Here is a 15,800-nt window from a genome sequence, read left to right as displayed (position 1 = left end):
ACTGTAGGTGTGGAAAAAATGCTGCAAAGTAAGAAGGCTTATTTTCCTCAATTAACAAAATGCAAAGTGAATGAATAAAAAAGGAAAGCTCTTCATGCTGCAGAATAAATTTGTAACCAATCAGACTCCTCCATGATGGATAAGTATCTGCCTGTATACCTTCAAGGAGGCGTCTAATTGGCTCTAAATTTATTGTGCAGCAGGACAATGACCCAAAACATACAGCCAGTCATTAAAGGGGTTATCCAAGACTATAAAAATATGTCCCCCATACGCCGAGCCCCTCACAATGAATATACTTATCTGGCTCCCTGCGCCGCTTCTGGGCCCCGCACCGCCAATGCAGCTTCTTTTTACAGTCTTGGATAACCTCCGTTTGACATATACGTTACAAAAAAAAAAAAGAAGGATACATAAACACAGGACACCATGTTCTTGTATCCTGCACGTCAGGTAAAAAAAATGTATACTTTTTTTTTCCTACAATGGAACTTTATAGTGAACAGATGCCACTGTATGGCATCAAATGTTATGTGAACCCACCCTAAGAACTATCTTCAGGGTAAAGAAAAGCAAAGAGCCCTGGAAGGGATGGTATGGCCTCCACAGAGCCCTAATCTCAACACCAAGTCTTTCTGGGATTTTACCTAGCCTACATGCACAGAAGATCTCTGGTTAGTTCTCCAAAATGTTTGAAACAATCTCCTAGCTGAGGTTCTTCAAAAACTTTGTGCAACTGTACCTAGAAGAATAGATCCTGTTTTGAAGGCAAAGGGTGGTCACACTGCATAATGGTTTGATTTACATTTCTCTTTTGTTGATTCACTTTGCATTTTGTCCATTGATAAAAATAAACTATTAACATTTCTATCTTTTGAAATCACTTTTACTTTGCAGCATTTTTCCACATCTGACAAACAGTATGTTTCAGGGAACAATCTACATATGTAAGGAATTAGAATTACAATCATACCTGGTTACCTCAACCTTACATTCTTCAAGCTGTGATGTTATATGCAGTAGTTCATTTTTAAGATCCAAACAAACTTTCTCCTTGTCATTCAGGTCAAGGTCCTTTTTCTGCATTGCATTAGTAAACGTCTCACTCCACTTTTTGGACTCTTCTATAACACGGTCTCTATCGTTTTGCAAAGAACACATGCTTCGAGTAAAGGCTGCAAGCTTAGCTATATTTTGATTTAAGTTGCCTTGTAAGTCCTTTAATTCCTGGTCCTTTTCATTTATACGGCTTTGTAAGTTCACAATAGATGCCTCAAGGTTGCCTTTTTCTTGTTGCAGTGCATGCATTTTCTCCTTTAAATTAACCATTTGCTTCCCATGTTTGTCTCCCTCTATTTCAAGTCTTCTTTCCATATCTTCCTCTTTCCTTTTCAGCATTTCTGTTGTATTTTCAGTCATTGTCCGCATTTCATCCTTTAGTTTCAGGTTTTCAGCTAGGACCCTTGCTGCCTCACTCTGTGTGTCATCAAGCAGAACACGAGAAGATGCTAGATCATTCTGAGCCTTGTTTGTGTCCTCCATTGCTTTCATTAGTCTATCATTAGAGATTAGTTTTTCTTTTTCACACTTATTGTGCTCAAATTCTAGAGCTTTTATTGTCCTTTCCAAACTACTGATACTCTCCTGATATTTTATGCAATCTTTCTGCAAGTGTCGAACTTCTTGCTGCTTCTCTTTGAGCAACTCCTGAAGCTCCTTTGACTGGGATTTCCCACCTTTTGCACTCTGATTTGCAGATTTTAACTTTTCCACATATTCCTTTTGTGCCTCTGACAGAGCTTCAATCTTCTGCCTTTCCATCTGTCGTTTTTCCTCCTCTAACTGGAGTTTAATGTTTCTCAACTCTTTTTGCAGACTGTTATTTTTTACTTGCAAATCCATAGCATCTTGCTGGAAATTACCAATGCTTCCATTGAGCTCAGCCATCTGGTTCATTAGCCTTTCTTCTAGCTCATCCTTCTCAAGTTCAATGGCATTTTTCTGCCTGTTAACTTCACCCAGGTCACCAACAGCTATCTGATATTTCTTTTCAAGCTCTACATTTTCTATTTCCATATTAGTAACCCTACTTTGTAAATCTGTCAGCTGAGTCTCCAAGCTAAACTTATCACCTATCAAAACCTTTATTTCTCCATCCATACGCTCTATTTCATTTTGCTTCATCATGATATCACTTTCTAGCTTCCTGATCAGTTCTTTCATTTGTAGATTTTCTTCTAAGGCTTCTTGTTGTTGGTTTATCTCATATTTTGAAGCCAGCTCTACAGATGCCTGTTGTTCTTCAATTACCTCTTCAGTTCCTGGAAGTTGTGCACAAGCCGTCTCAACCTTACTTTCAATAACGACATCTTCGTGTATTTCAGATGTATGCTCCAGCTGACTCATTTGTACATGAGACTCAACATTATGTAACTGGACTCTTAACAATTCTATTTCTTGAGCTACCATATCTTTTTCAGACTTTATTTGTTTTAACTGAAGTGTTAGGCTATGGTTTTCCGAGTGGACCTTACTAATCTCTTCTTTTAGTCTGGAATTTTCTGCATCAGTTGCATTATACGTCTGCTCCCCCACTGCTGGTTGCAATTCTCCCCTTAATCTTTCATTTTCTTCTTCCAATTCAAGTATTTTTTGCTGCTTAGACTTAGCAAATTTCCTCATTTTTTCTTTCATATTTTCAATTTCTTGTTCTGCCTCCTCCACCTGATTCTCTACTTGTTTCTTTTCAGTCTCCACACTTTTTATTTTACTAAATAACTCTTGCTTTTCCTGTCTCACCGTTTCTACTGCACGCTTCATCCTATCCGTTTCATTGCTCACATTCTCATAAGACTGTAGTAGTGTCTCATACTCCTTCTGCAAGTCTGTAAGTTTTTCTTGCAACTCAGATAGCTGAGAATTTTGAGACAACTTCAAGGATTCCAATTCTTTCCTTAAATCATCTTTATCTTGTGTTATACTGTCCAAAGCAAGTTTTAGGCTTTCACATGAAGCTTCCAAATTTTGGTTTTCCAATAAACGTTTGTCAATTTCAGCAATAAGCTGGTCCTTCTCTACTTTCTGAGCAGATACTTTCTGAAGCAATGTATCTTTGTCAACATTTAGTTGGTTAACCAAACCCTCCGAGAGCTGTAGTCTGTTGGACAGGTCAACCTTAAGATTCATAACAGTGTCCAATTCTAGTTTCAAAGCCTTTTTTTCTTTCAGTGCTTCTTTTCTAGAGATCAGTGCAGCCTGAAGCTTTCTTTGAAGCTGTTGCTTGCCCTTTGCTTCAGCCACCTCTTCTTCCTGCTTATTTTGCGATTCGAGAGATTGCATTTCAAGTCTTCTGTGGTGTGCTTCATACTCTTTAGTCTGAACCTCTAGCTGAGATTCAAGGGACAATATAACTTCAGCTTTCTCGACCAACAACATATTTCCATTCTTAAGAGATACATTTACAACTTCCAAATCCTGATGAAGTTGTCCAATCTCCTCTTTCTTCCTCATTAATTCCTCCTTTAAATTCCTGATTGTAACTTCATTTAGTTGAGATATTTCCTGGTTACTGCTTTCCAGTTCTGCTTTCAGTGTGGATGCCTGCATTTCTAAATTCAAATTTTTCTCTCTCTCATTTTGTAGTTCTCTAGTTAATTGGTCTATGCTATCCTGCAGATGTGTAATCCCTTCCAAATGGCCCTTTATTTTATCTTCTAGTTGTAAAGCATTTAATTCCAGTTCATTTTTCTGGGACTGAAGGACTTCAATCTGCATTTCGTGGTTTTTAACTGTCAAATCCAAAATGGCTGACCTGTCAGCCACAGGGCCCTCCATGTCTGCAGATGAAAAATCTACCCATTCCTTTCCCCAATGTGATTCTTCAGAATTATCCTGTGAAATAGATATGGAAATAAGATGTTCAGATATATTAGTATTTTGTGGCTTTCCTGATATACATGGCCTTACATTTTGTGCATCTCTTTCTTCAAGGACTACTTCATCAGTCTGATGTTCCCTTTGATTTAATTGTAGTTTTTCATACTTTTCTTGCAATAAATTAAATTCTTCTTTCTGCTGCTTTAGCTGTTCACGATGGTGGCGGTCTTTTTCTTGTGCCTTTTTAATGGTATCTCTGCGAGAGTTCACAACCTCCTGAACTTTTTTCTGCAAGATCTCTTTGTCTTGCTCAAGAGTTGCGATTCGGTTTTCAAGTTGAATTCTTGTCTCGTTAATCTCAGCATTTACTGCATCTGACAGAGGAGATTCTGCTGAAGGTCTCTCTGTCTGCTCACTTTTTAAAGACTCAATCTGTTTTGATTTCTCTCTTAGCTCTAAAGTTAATTCTTCAATCAAGTTCTGAAACTGCTCATTAGCTGCACTTTTTTCAGCCAGTTCTTTACGACAAGTTTCCAGGTCAGATTCTCTTTCATTCAGTTGCTGTTTTAGACTATCTTCGATGATGCTTTGTTCAGATACCTCTTCAACAAGGGATTTTACATCCGGATCAACACTGCTAGTAAAGTCTTTGGCTTGGTTCACTGCACGGTTAACAGTTTGTTTCTCTAGTTTAGAGATTTTGCGATTCAGCTCTTTTTTGCTAACTAGTGAGGCTTGTAACTTTCTTTTCAGCTGCTCAATCTCTTTTTTATGATCTTCTAGTTGAGCCTGAAGTTCCTCTTTTTCTTTTAATTCTACCTCATGTTCTGATGTGTTTAGGTAAGCCTGTAACTGATTCTCTAATGCAGTCTTTTCACGTTGCAAACTATCAATAACTTCCAAACTACTCTGTTGTTGTTCCGTTAGGAGTTGCAGCTGCTGTACATAGTTATTCATTTGAGTATCTAACTGAATATGCAGCTCTTCAAATTCCTTCTGTTTCTTCAAGAGTTCATTTTTCTGATCTTGTAATTTTATCTGCAGCACTTCTCGCTCTTCCTGGGCAAATTTAATAATTTCCTGGCTCTCGGAATGCTTCAATTTTACAGTTTCCAACTGACTGTTCAACTCACCAAGCTCACTCTGAACAGATTCAAACATTTCCTGAAGGTGACATTTCTCTTTAGCTATCTTTTCTATTTGTAAATGTATTTCTATATTTTCTCTTCTCAATGCCTGTAGTAATTCTTCGCCCTCCCCTTGATCCTGGATGGTTGAGTTCAGCTGTTCCTTCAAGGTTTTTATCTGCTTACTCATGGAATATTTCTCCTCATTTAGAAGGACCACCTTATCAGAAAAGCTGAGGCTTATCTCTTCAACTTGTCGATCCTTCTCTGAAATGGATTCTAGAAAGCCTTGAATTTCTATAGTTTTTTGTGAAAGCAGTTCTTGAAGTAAGACTTTTTCACGCTCATTATTTGCAAGTTCCTCAGACAGTCTCACCTCTTTATTTTGACTAAGGCCAAGTATCTCCTTAAGGCTTTCCATGTGTCGTTCCTTCTCTTCCAACTGGTTTTCTTGTAGCTTTGAAAGTTCACTCCGCTCAGACAGTAGAATATTCATATGGTCTAGATCTTTCTGTAAAGCAGTGATCTTTAAGTCTTTAGACTTGGACTCATTTTCCAAACTCTTTAATTGTTCTAAAAGTATATTTTGGCTTTCATAGTCAGTCAGTTGTTGATTTTCAATCTCCAAACGTTCAATTGATGCCTGCACTTTTTGAGCTGTAGTCTGTTCATTTACAAGTGTCTCAAACTTTAATGAGATTTGCGCCTTCTCAGATGTTATAGTCTCAATTTGATTTTGGAGCTCAGCAACTGTATTTTTCAATGAAATAATTGCATTATCTTTGTCTGCATTAATACTCTGGTATTTGAGATCAGAAGAGTCATGTGTCTGAATGTACGTGTCAGCTTCCTCTGATATATATTTACTCTTTTCTATGGCCTGCTCATTTAGTGCACTTGGTTCATTTAGATTTTCTTCCACCGGCAGTTCTCCTTTCAGCTTATTAATTTCTTCCTGAGTATCTAGTAGGTCCATCATGAGGATAGACAGTTGCTTCTCCTTTAAATCTTCAATGGCAACATCAAGAACAAGCTCTTGAGATACTAAATTTGTCTGTACATTCAAAATAGTGGACTGCAACACCTTAAAAGAAAAAAAGGGAATGGTCATAATGTAGATAATTGAAGATTACATATATATTTCCCACTTGAAAACAGCAGAAACCAAAATTCACAAGCATTCAAGCCCAGTAGTTACAGATTGTACCTCACCTGGTGACTCACTACTGATTCCTGATAACTTCCTGTAGATATGGCATCAGAATCTTCACCTACAAAGTAAGATTGTTTAACAGTACATTTTAGAATGTCAACTTTACCTCAGTCTTTAGTCAAGTACTAAAAAACTACACAGTGTTATTTTTGTGTTGTATATTTAAATATTGTGTTAGAACAGAGGTATGAAAGCCCCAAATTTAATATAAACGGTGAAAATGGTGGTAAAAGAAGTGCAATGTCTGTACTAATTGTCAGGAAGATAGCAAGAAAAGGGAATATAAGAAATAGCGTAACAGAGTGAGAATATTGTGCTGCAAACAGGGCTTATTTGTAGTCTGTAACTTAGGAAATATACTGTATTTTTCTCTTTATAAGACTCACCTAGGTTTTTGAGGAGGAAATTAAGAAAAAAAGATATAATATTTGGAACCAAATAGTGTGCTTTTGGAGGGTTTTGAACTAATGGGGGTCTGTGGGTGACACACTTATGGGGGGGGGGGGGGGGGGAGATCTGTGGAGGACAAACTGATACGCGGGATCTCTGGATGACAGTTTTTTTTTGGGGGGGGGGGGGGGGGGGATATCTGTGGATGATGCACTGTTATGGGGGATCTCTGGATGCCACACTGTCATGTGACTACAACACCCATCATCCTAAAGAATGTACCGATGTACTGTATGTACTCTGCATTGGTGTATTCTTAAAAGATGAGGGGGATTATAATTCCATTAAATATAAACTCTGTTCAGGGACTATACCAATATTGGCTTGTGTTTATATTAAATAGGACTATAACTCCCCGCATCCATAGGAATCCACCCATATACTGCAGTGCATTCCTATGGATGGCGGGGGGTGGGGGGGGGGGTTTAAGTCATATTTAATATAAACACTGTCCAAGGACTGTTCTGTAATTGTCAGGTGTTTATATTAAATATGACTAATCCACCCATGTACTGTAGTACATGGGTGGATTACTGGCTGGGGGGCGGGGGGGGGGTTATAGTCATATTTAACACGCATTTAATTTTTATACTGGCCCGAGCTGCAGCCAGGGCATAGGGCAATATAGCGCCACAGAAACATCATCCCTTTCTCTCTCTCACAGCAGAAGCAACGGGGTGGAGCTCTGCAGCAGCACTCCTGGTACGATGGGAGGAAGGTAGTAAGCCGATTGGTGGAGGCGGAGGAGCAGCAGCAGTTCCCGCTGGAGCTCACCACCAATCAGCTGAGGAGAAGGTGAAGTGCACTCATCTATTCTTCTCCCCTGCTCTGGAGCGGCTCTGGCATCTGTGTGGTAAGGACGTGTGGGCTGGCGGTTGCAGTTTAGCATTCAGTGAATCAGCCCACCCTATGGTTAAGTCACAGACTCAGGAGCAGGCTTAGTCAAAGCTCCTAAGATTCTGAAATAGTGCCACCCATCTTGATTTTCGCCACATTCCCTTTATAAGACGCACTGACTTTTCACCCCACTTTGGAGGGGGAAAAAGTGTGCGTCTTATAAAGCAAAAAATACAGTATGTCTTTATAGGAGCTGTATAAAGTTGAATATTCTTTATTAAGACTATTCTTTAAGTGAAAAAAATTAAAACTTCACTGAATACTAATTAATTGTGTACAGACTGGGTAAGTATATAAATATATATCACTGACCAGTATTTTACCCTTAAAACTTCACTTTTAATGATAACATCAAAACAATATATAATATACCCACGTCAGAAAACAAAAATAAACTGAATTTAATGGAGGTACTTAATCACAAGATGGGACTGATAATCAGTTTGATGACATACAATTATTACCACAGATGTGGTTTCTCACAGTACTGTGGGCTTCAGTAGTAGAGGGATTAATTCAACCACATAGCTCAGTGTAGATCACTTGAATAACGGTGGTTCAGCTTGTAGTCCACAATTCTCCAAATATTTTCCAAGTGTTGAAAGAAAATACAGATGATTGTTGTACACAGTCCGCTTTTAGGCATCAGGATTCTATCACTATATTACTATGCTGTCCCTGCCTAAAAGCATAGTAATCTCCCCGAAAGGGGCGGCCCCACTTATCAGTGGCTGTGCCCTCACCTCAAAGTCTCTACCTGTCCAAAGATTCCCAGTCACAGTGATGTCTTGTCTTTCAAACAAACAATCGCCCATAGTTGTGAAAAAAAAATCTAATTTCCAAACAGCCCCACAGCGGCCGTAGGTCAGTATATTCATTGGCCATTCTTATTGGTGCCATTGTGCAATTTGCATACTTTGGTCCCCTGATGAACCTATACATTCAACTGGGGGAAACGCGTTGGGTATGTGGGTATATTATATATTTTTAGATGTTATCATTAAAAGTGAAGTTTTAAGGGTAAAATACTATTCGTCAAGTGCCTTCATTTTGTATTTTAGGTTCAATGAAGTAATAAAAAAAAAAGGTACCATTTTACTAAGCATCTCACCTGTTTGCAAGTCCTTTTCACCACTTGCTGGATCCTCTCGAGTTAATTCCTGTCCACTAAGATTTTCAGATTCCACATTACTCTGCTCTTGCTGTTTTTTCACAAGCTGTTGTCCTTCTTGCAATGTATTTATTTCAGTCTCCGCTTCCCTTATTCTTTCCACCTCCTTTCTCATCCTCTCCAATTCACTTATTGTTTTCTGCCCTCTTTCAATCTCTTCTTTCACATGATCAAATTCCTCAAGGGAATCCTTCACTCTTTTTAGTTCTTCCTTCATTCTGGACAACTTGTCTTGCCTTTTTTTACCCTTTTCTAACTCAGTTTTCAAACCTTCAATTTCCATATTATGTTCATCATGTTCATTTCTATTGTGTGCATCTTGCTCACCTCCTTCCGCTTTAACCAACAACTCTTCATTAGATTCCTTCAACCTTTCCAGCTCAATGTGCATCTGGGTTTGGGTTTCTTTCTGCTGTTCCAATTCTGCTTTTAAACGCTGCAACTCCTCCTGGGAACTATTTGCGTTCTCAAACTCTGCTCTTAGTTGCTGCAACTCCTCCTGGGCACCCTTCTGCTTTTCAAGCTGTTCTCTTAGTTGCTGCAACTCCTCCTGAACACCTTTCTCAAGCTCTTCTTTTAGTTGCTGCAACGTCTCCTGGGCACCATTCTGCTTTTCCAGCTCTTCTCTTCGTTGCTGCAACTCCTCCTGAACACCTTTCTCAAGCTCTTCTTTTAGTTGCTGCAACTCCTCCTGGGCACCATTCTGCTTTTCCAGCTCTTCTCTTCGTTGCTGCAACTCCTCCTGAACACCTTTCTCAAGCTCTTCTTTTAGTTGCTGCAACGTCTCCTGGGCACCATTCTGCTTTTCCATCTCTTCTTTTAGTTGCTGTAACTCCTCCTGGGTACCCTTCTCTCTTTCAAGCTGTGCTCTTAGCTGCTGCAACTCCTCCTGGTCACCCTTATCCCTTTCAAACTGTTCTTTTAGTTGCTGCAACTCCTCCTGGGAACCCTTATCCCTTTCAAACTGTTCTTTTAGTTGCTGCAACTCCTCTTGGGCACCCTTCGCCTTCTCAAGTTCTGCTCTTAGTTGCTGTAACTCCTCCTGGGCACCCTTTGCCTTGTCAAGTTCTGCTCTTAGTTGCTGTAACTCCTCCTGGGCACCCTTCTCTCTTTCAAGCTCTGCTCTTAATTGCTGTAACTCCTCCTGGGCACCTTTCTCCTTTTCAAGCAATTCTCGTAGCTGCTGCAACTCCTCCTGGGCACCCTTCTTATTTTCAAGCTCTGGTCTTAATTGCTGTAACTCTGCCTGAGCTCCTTTTTCTTTCTCTAGCTCTGCTCGTAATCTTTCTAGCTCCTCTTGTGCGCCTAGTAGTTCTACTCGGATTTGTTCCAAATCTGGCGGTGGTGTAGAGCCCAGTGGCTGTTTTGCTTTCTCCAGTTGTGAGTTCAGACATTCTATTTCACTTGCTGCATCTTTCTCTTTATCAAGAGCTTCCTGTAACTGCTGGCATAAAATATCTTTCTCCTCCGCTATGCCTTTGTACAATGCAGCTTGTTGAGAACTTTCTTTTTGTTCAACATCTAGAGATTCTTGCAGAGACATCAATTCTTTTTCCATCTCGCGAAACTGCTCTGACAGAACCTATGAAGGATGGATGAGTGGGCCTTACAATGTACCAGACTATGACAAATGTAAAAAGTAATGTATATAATAAGCTTATGCATAAGCAATATAACAGCAAATAAGGCTTAGGTCACATCGGAGTTTGGAAGTTTCAGTAGCGCTATCCAGCATATGTGACAGAAGGAATAGCACAGCCTGCAGTGCTACTCTTGCTCTCAAAAAGACCCAAACCTAGACAAATCCCATTTAAGTTATTGGGCTCTGTCTGTGTCCATCTGTATCCACTAGCAAACAGATTTGTCAAAGCGCCATGATTTATGTAATGTATGGAAGCTATGAGGCTGGTGTAAAGAGGCACAAAAAAAAAATCCTGAAAAGCCTTATAAGTTATGCACTGCATATGAATGATTTTGTAGAAAGATAATATGGATTTAAGAAAAAAACAAAACATAGTTATACTTTGTGCACTGAAATTACACAAAGCCTCACAACCATATGTATTTTGTGGTACGTGTGCTTTCCACATCTGTATGTCCGTTCTGCAAAAACATGTCCTATACTTGGCCGCAAAATGCAGACCACAGACCCATTGAAGTCAATGGGTCCACAAAGAAAACTGATGCAACAAGCATGTCACACAGACGTCATCTGTATTTTGCAAACCGCAAAATACATACGGTTGTGTGATAAGGCCTAAGACTTACAGGTGAAACTTCAAATTTTTTATATAGTGCAAAAGTTCCTTTATTTCAGTAATGCAACTTAAAATTAGAATATTGTGAAAAGGTTCAATATTCTAGGCTCAGAGTGTCACACTCTAGTCAGCTAATTAATCCATACCCCCTGAGCAAAGGGGACCTCAAAATTGAGACTTTGGGGTTTTCATAAACTGTATTCAATAATTATCTCAATTATAACAAATAAGGCCTCATGCACATGGCCGTTGTTTAGGTCCGCGGCGGCTCGAATGTGGACCCATTCACTGTGCTGTCCGCATCCGTTGCTCCGTTCCGTGGCCCTGCAAAAAAAAGGACAAGAATAGGCATTTCTACAATGGGCCGCCCATTCCGTTCCACAAATTGTGGAAGGCACACGGACAGCTTCCGTTATTTGTGGATCCGCCGTTTGCGGACAGCAAAAAACGGAACAGTCGTGTGCATGAGGCCTAAAGGCTTGAAATATCTCGCTTTGCATGTACTGAGTCTCTCTCATATGTTAGTTTCACCTTTTAAGTTGCATTACTGAAATAAAATAAACTTTGCACAATATTCAAATTTTTCGAGTTTCACCTGTAGAATAAATATTTGGGTAAAAAGTAGTGTGAAATCCCCTGTCAACTACCATTCCATTCTACTATTTCTTTAGGACCAGTAAATATACATCTGGTTTCCATGATTTTTAGGACCAACAGTAACTACTGAAATACTGTGCGTCGTCTTCTGAACCTCCTGCCTGTTCCCCTGACTGTTTCGCTACCTACCTACCTTCTAGATTATGTGATTGCAATTTTTTCTTTATTTAGTAAATAAATGGGGAGGGCTTACCTGCTTCTGTAGTTCAGCACTCTGTAGTTCTTGCTCCAACATCTCCACTACCTGATTGCGAGAGTGGAGACCTTCATTCTTTTCCTCCAGTGTCCTCTGTAGTTGTTGAGTCTGAAGCACACAATAGGGCAACCCAAGAATCATTATACATATGTTCATTCCAAAACAATGTATTATTTACTAAGAAAGTGTGAACAGATCAAATACGGTGCAAGCATAACAGCATATAGTGTAATGCTTAAATTGTTTTGGATGTATTACCACATATTCTACTTTTTTGTGTACTAATTACAAAATCCAAACCTTTACTTTACACTACTATGTGCAGTAAGGTGAAAACTAATCAAAATAAGATTTTTTTTTTTTTTTTTCCAATTGGTCTTTATTAAACATTTTGAACCCCTGTCTCTGTGCAGCCTTGAGTTTCAGTAGCAGCAGGCTCTGAATTTTCACTCTGTTCCATCAGGCAGCTCAGCTGATGGCTCCTTATCTCTTACCTTATAAACACTCAATATAGCCCAATTATTATCATTGACAACAATGTTGCTTAAATAAGTGTTTATGACCTTTTAGTAGTTTAGAGATAAGGTTTATTATAAGCTTTATTAGAAGTGTGACAGAAAGGCTCAATACTTGAAGACCAATAAAAAAAAAAAAGTTTTAACCCAAAATGAGTAAAACGCAATCATAAAATAATTGGCCCTGGTGTACATAGTCTTTAAAGGGACACTGACAGGCCCAATAAGTGTGTGTATGTATATATATATATTTATATATTATATACATATACATATACACACACACACACAGGTCTTCTATTGTGTATTAAAAACATATAAGTCTAACTCTTGTCCACCTTATGAACACTGAAAACTGAGGTTTTATAACCTGATGTAATCGGTCTTCTTTCTGCCCAAGGAGCGGCGTTTCAGCTTCACTTCTGCCCAGGCAGCCGCGCCCCAACTGCCGTTTTGAAGCACCGCCCAGCTCATCAATATTCACTTTGCTGGGCGGCTTCTGCTGTCCCAGATGTTCCGAGATCCCATAACTTTCTACTGGGCATGCGCGGGATCTCGGAAGGTCGGGGACAGCAGAAGCCGCCCAGCAAAGTGAATATTGATGAGCTGGGCGGCGCTTCAAAACGGCTGTTGGGGCGCGGCTGGCTGGGCAGAAGTGAAGCTGAAATGCCGCCCCTTGGGCAGAAAGAAGTCTGATTACATCAGGTTATAAAACATCAGTTTGCAGTGTTCATAAGGTGGACAGGAGTTCGCCTTATAGGTTTTTAATACACAATAGAAGACCTGTGCGCATATATATATATTAGAAAAAGAATTTGGCGGCACCAGTCTGTTGGCTCGGGTGCTATGTCCAAAAGGAATGAGCTTTCACCTTCTTATATATGTAGAGAATGGGACAGCACTCCAAGACTTGAAAAAAAAAGTAGAAATCTTTATTCACCCATGTGAAAAATAATTGCAACGTTTCAGCTCACAACTGAGCCTTTCTCAAGCCTTGAGAAAGGCTCAGTTGTGAGCTGAAACGTTGCAATTATTTTTCACATGGGTGAATAAAGATTTCTACTTTTTTTCAAGTCTTGGAGTGCTGTCCCATTATATATATATATTTAGAGATTAGAGATAGAGATTAGAGATAGAGATAGAGAGAGAGAGAATGAATTATGCTTATTGGGCCTGTCAGTGTCCCTTTAAGTTTAATAAACAGCACCCATGTAAAAAGAAAAAGTACACCATGGAACTCGGATGGTAAGCAAAACCCTGGGCCTGCAGGTGAGGTATTCTGAGCCATCTTTGGTTGTATGAGGTGTTTGTAGTATTTCCTTCCTTTAAAGTATAATCATTTGCACACAATGTATTGCGTGAAAGTATAAGAGGAAGAACCCTGGACAGTGGCTCAACTCACGCACAATTTAATCCAGCAATACGGTCCACAGGAATGCACTACTTCAACATGTTTCAGTAATGTCCTATATAATCATGATGTCACAACAAATAACCCGTATTGCTGGAATAACTTTCGTATGAGTTGAGCCATTGGCCAAGGCTCCTCTGCCTATTCTTTCACACAATATATTTTGTACAACCAAAGACTTCTCAAAACACCTCATCTACACTTCCGATCACCATCTGAGTTTCTTGGGGTTCTTTTTCCTTTTACATGGGTGCTGTTTAGTAAAGGTGCTATCCTGGAAAAGATAATGATGACATCCTCAGAATAGTTGATCTTTATCATATCAGCGGGGGTCCGTGACCCTGTGTCCCCACCGATCAGCTGTATCAGGGAGCCACTGCGCTCACCGAAGCTCTGGTGAGTGATGTAGGTTCCCGGCAGCTTTCCAAAGATCGTGTCGTACATCATATAGTGGCAGTGCTTGGTATTGCAGTTCAGCCCCATTGACTTGAATGGGACTGAGCTACAACTAGACCATGTGACTGATGTACAGTGATGTCACTGGTCTAAAAAGAGGCTGCGGTGCTCAAGGCTCTTCTAACAGCTGATCAGCGGGGGTCCAGGGTGTCACACCCCCGCAGATACGATACGGATGACCTATCCTGATGATAAGTCATAAATATCTTTTTCTGGATAACCCCTTTAAGCTTAATTCACCAGACTCATTGTCGAAGTTTTTTGTCAAAGAACAGGGTGTTAAATTATTTAGTGATTGTTTTACATTAAAATAAGCTAAGTAAGACATAGGATAAAATATATTATTATATATTGCTTTATGAGGCCACTATAACTTGAGACCATTGTATAATTTCAATACTATGTAAAATATGACACTATATTGTAAATGTACAATGAAGAAAAAAAAACTATATGTTGACATGAAAACCATTTCTTTCAAAATGGAAATATATGTATCTGTGCTGCCCAAACTTGAAATGTATGAGATATATACAGAAACCAAGGCAGGAATCTAAGTCCACATGATGTCTCGATAAGGTTTCCAACATATTTTGTAAGAGATTTGTTCATGACTCAAGCAGAAGAAAAAAGAAAAATGAGACAAATTATAATCTTTTTTTAAACTATCCAATTACAACAACTAGTTTTTGAGATTTTTTTTCCCCCCACAACAGAAGAGAACCATTTAGGCCTAAATGCTAGAAGTGTAAAATGTCAAAAAGATAGCTTCCTTTAAAACTATTTTTAGTTAAAAGAGTCATCCAAGAGTAAGACAAACCTTCAGGAGTGGCCAAACCGTGGTCGAGATTATACTTACCTGGTTCCCGAGCTGGGTTCGGTGTCTAGAACTCCCGGCTCTTCCTCTTCCTCCTGTGCTTAGCCTGAGATCAACATTTGTGGAACGGGAGACATGTGATGCAAGGGGGGTAGGTCACCTCTATGGCTTGTGATTGGCTGCAGTGGTCACATGTCATCCCATCAATGGATGTTTCGCAGCACAGGGAGAGGAAGACCTGGCCCGTGAGCATTAAACACTGAGCCCAAAGGCAGGGACCAGGTTAGTATGATCTCCACTGCAGGTTGTCCACTCTGGGAGGTCTGTCTTACTCTTGGATAACCCTTTTAACCTTTAGGACTCATTTGTGACTTTCAGTAACTAATAATTCATGCACATATTTCTTATTGTGGCCATTCTTACTTCAAGCTCTAGCTTCTCCTGAAGACTTTTAGCAGCATCCTCCCTTTCTTGGAGGGATTTTGTAAGCTCCTGCACACTTTCTTGACTGTCTTGAAGCTGTTTTGTCAGGCCAGCAATAGTTTCTTGACTTTCTGAAAGCTGTTTTGTGACTAAACTGATGGTACTTTGACTCTCATGTAGCTGTCTTGTAAGTTCATTAATGTTATCCTGGAGCTTTGAGTTGGTATCTTCGTTAAACTCTACGCTTTTTGTTGACTCATTTTGTCCATTACGTTTTTTTGCGTCACCTCCCTCTTGGCTTGTCTGAACACAAAAGGAGATAAATGAACAAAG

General features: G+C 39.6%; 1 protein-coding gene across 2 annotated transcripts in view; it reads right to left on the bottom strand.

Moving 5' to 3' along the window:
• LOC122927752 (golgin subfamily B member 1-like) overlaps positions 1 to 15,800 on the bottom strand; it is a 47,618-nt gene that overhangs the window by 12,434 nt on the left and 19,384 nt on the right. For both annotated transcript variants that reach the window (XM_044279897.1, XM_044279898.1), the window contains 5 exons: positions 15,468 to 15,770; positions 11,843 to 11,953; positions 8,675 to 10,316; positions 6,216 to 6,274; positions 974 to 6,087 (listed from right to left, as the gene is read on the bottom strand). In XM_044279897.1, coding sequence (XP_044135832.1) covers positions 974 to 6,087; positions 6,216 to 6,274; positions 8,675 to 10,316; positions 11,843 to 11,953; positions 15,468 to 15,770 — 7,229 coding nt within the window. The remainder of the gene's footprint in view (positions 1 to 973; positions 6,088 to 6,215; positions 6,275 to 8,674; positions 10,317 to 11,842; positions 11,954 to 15,467; positions 15,771 to 15,800) is intronic.

Source organism: Bufo gargarizans, chromosome 2 (assembly GCF_014858855.1).
Source record: "Bufo gargarizans isolate SCDJY-AF-19 chromosome 2, ASM1485885v1, whole genome shotgun sequence".
Classification (NCBI taxonomy): Eukaryota; Metazoa; Chordata; class Amphibia; order Anura; family Bufonidae; genus Bufo; species Bufo gargarizans.
The sequence above is the reverse complement of the archived record's forward strand: the minus strand, read 5'-3'. Positions and strand labels throughout refer to the sequence as shown.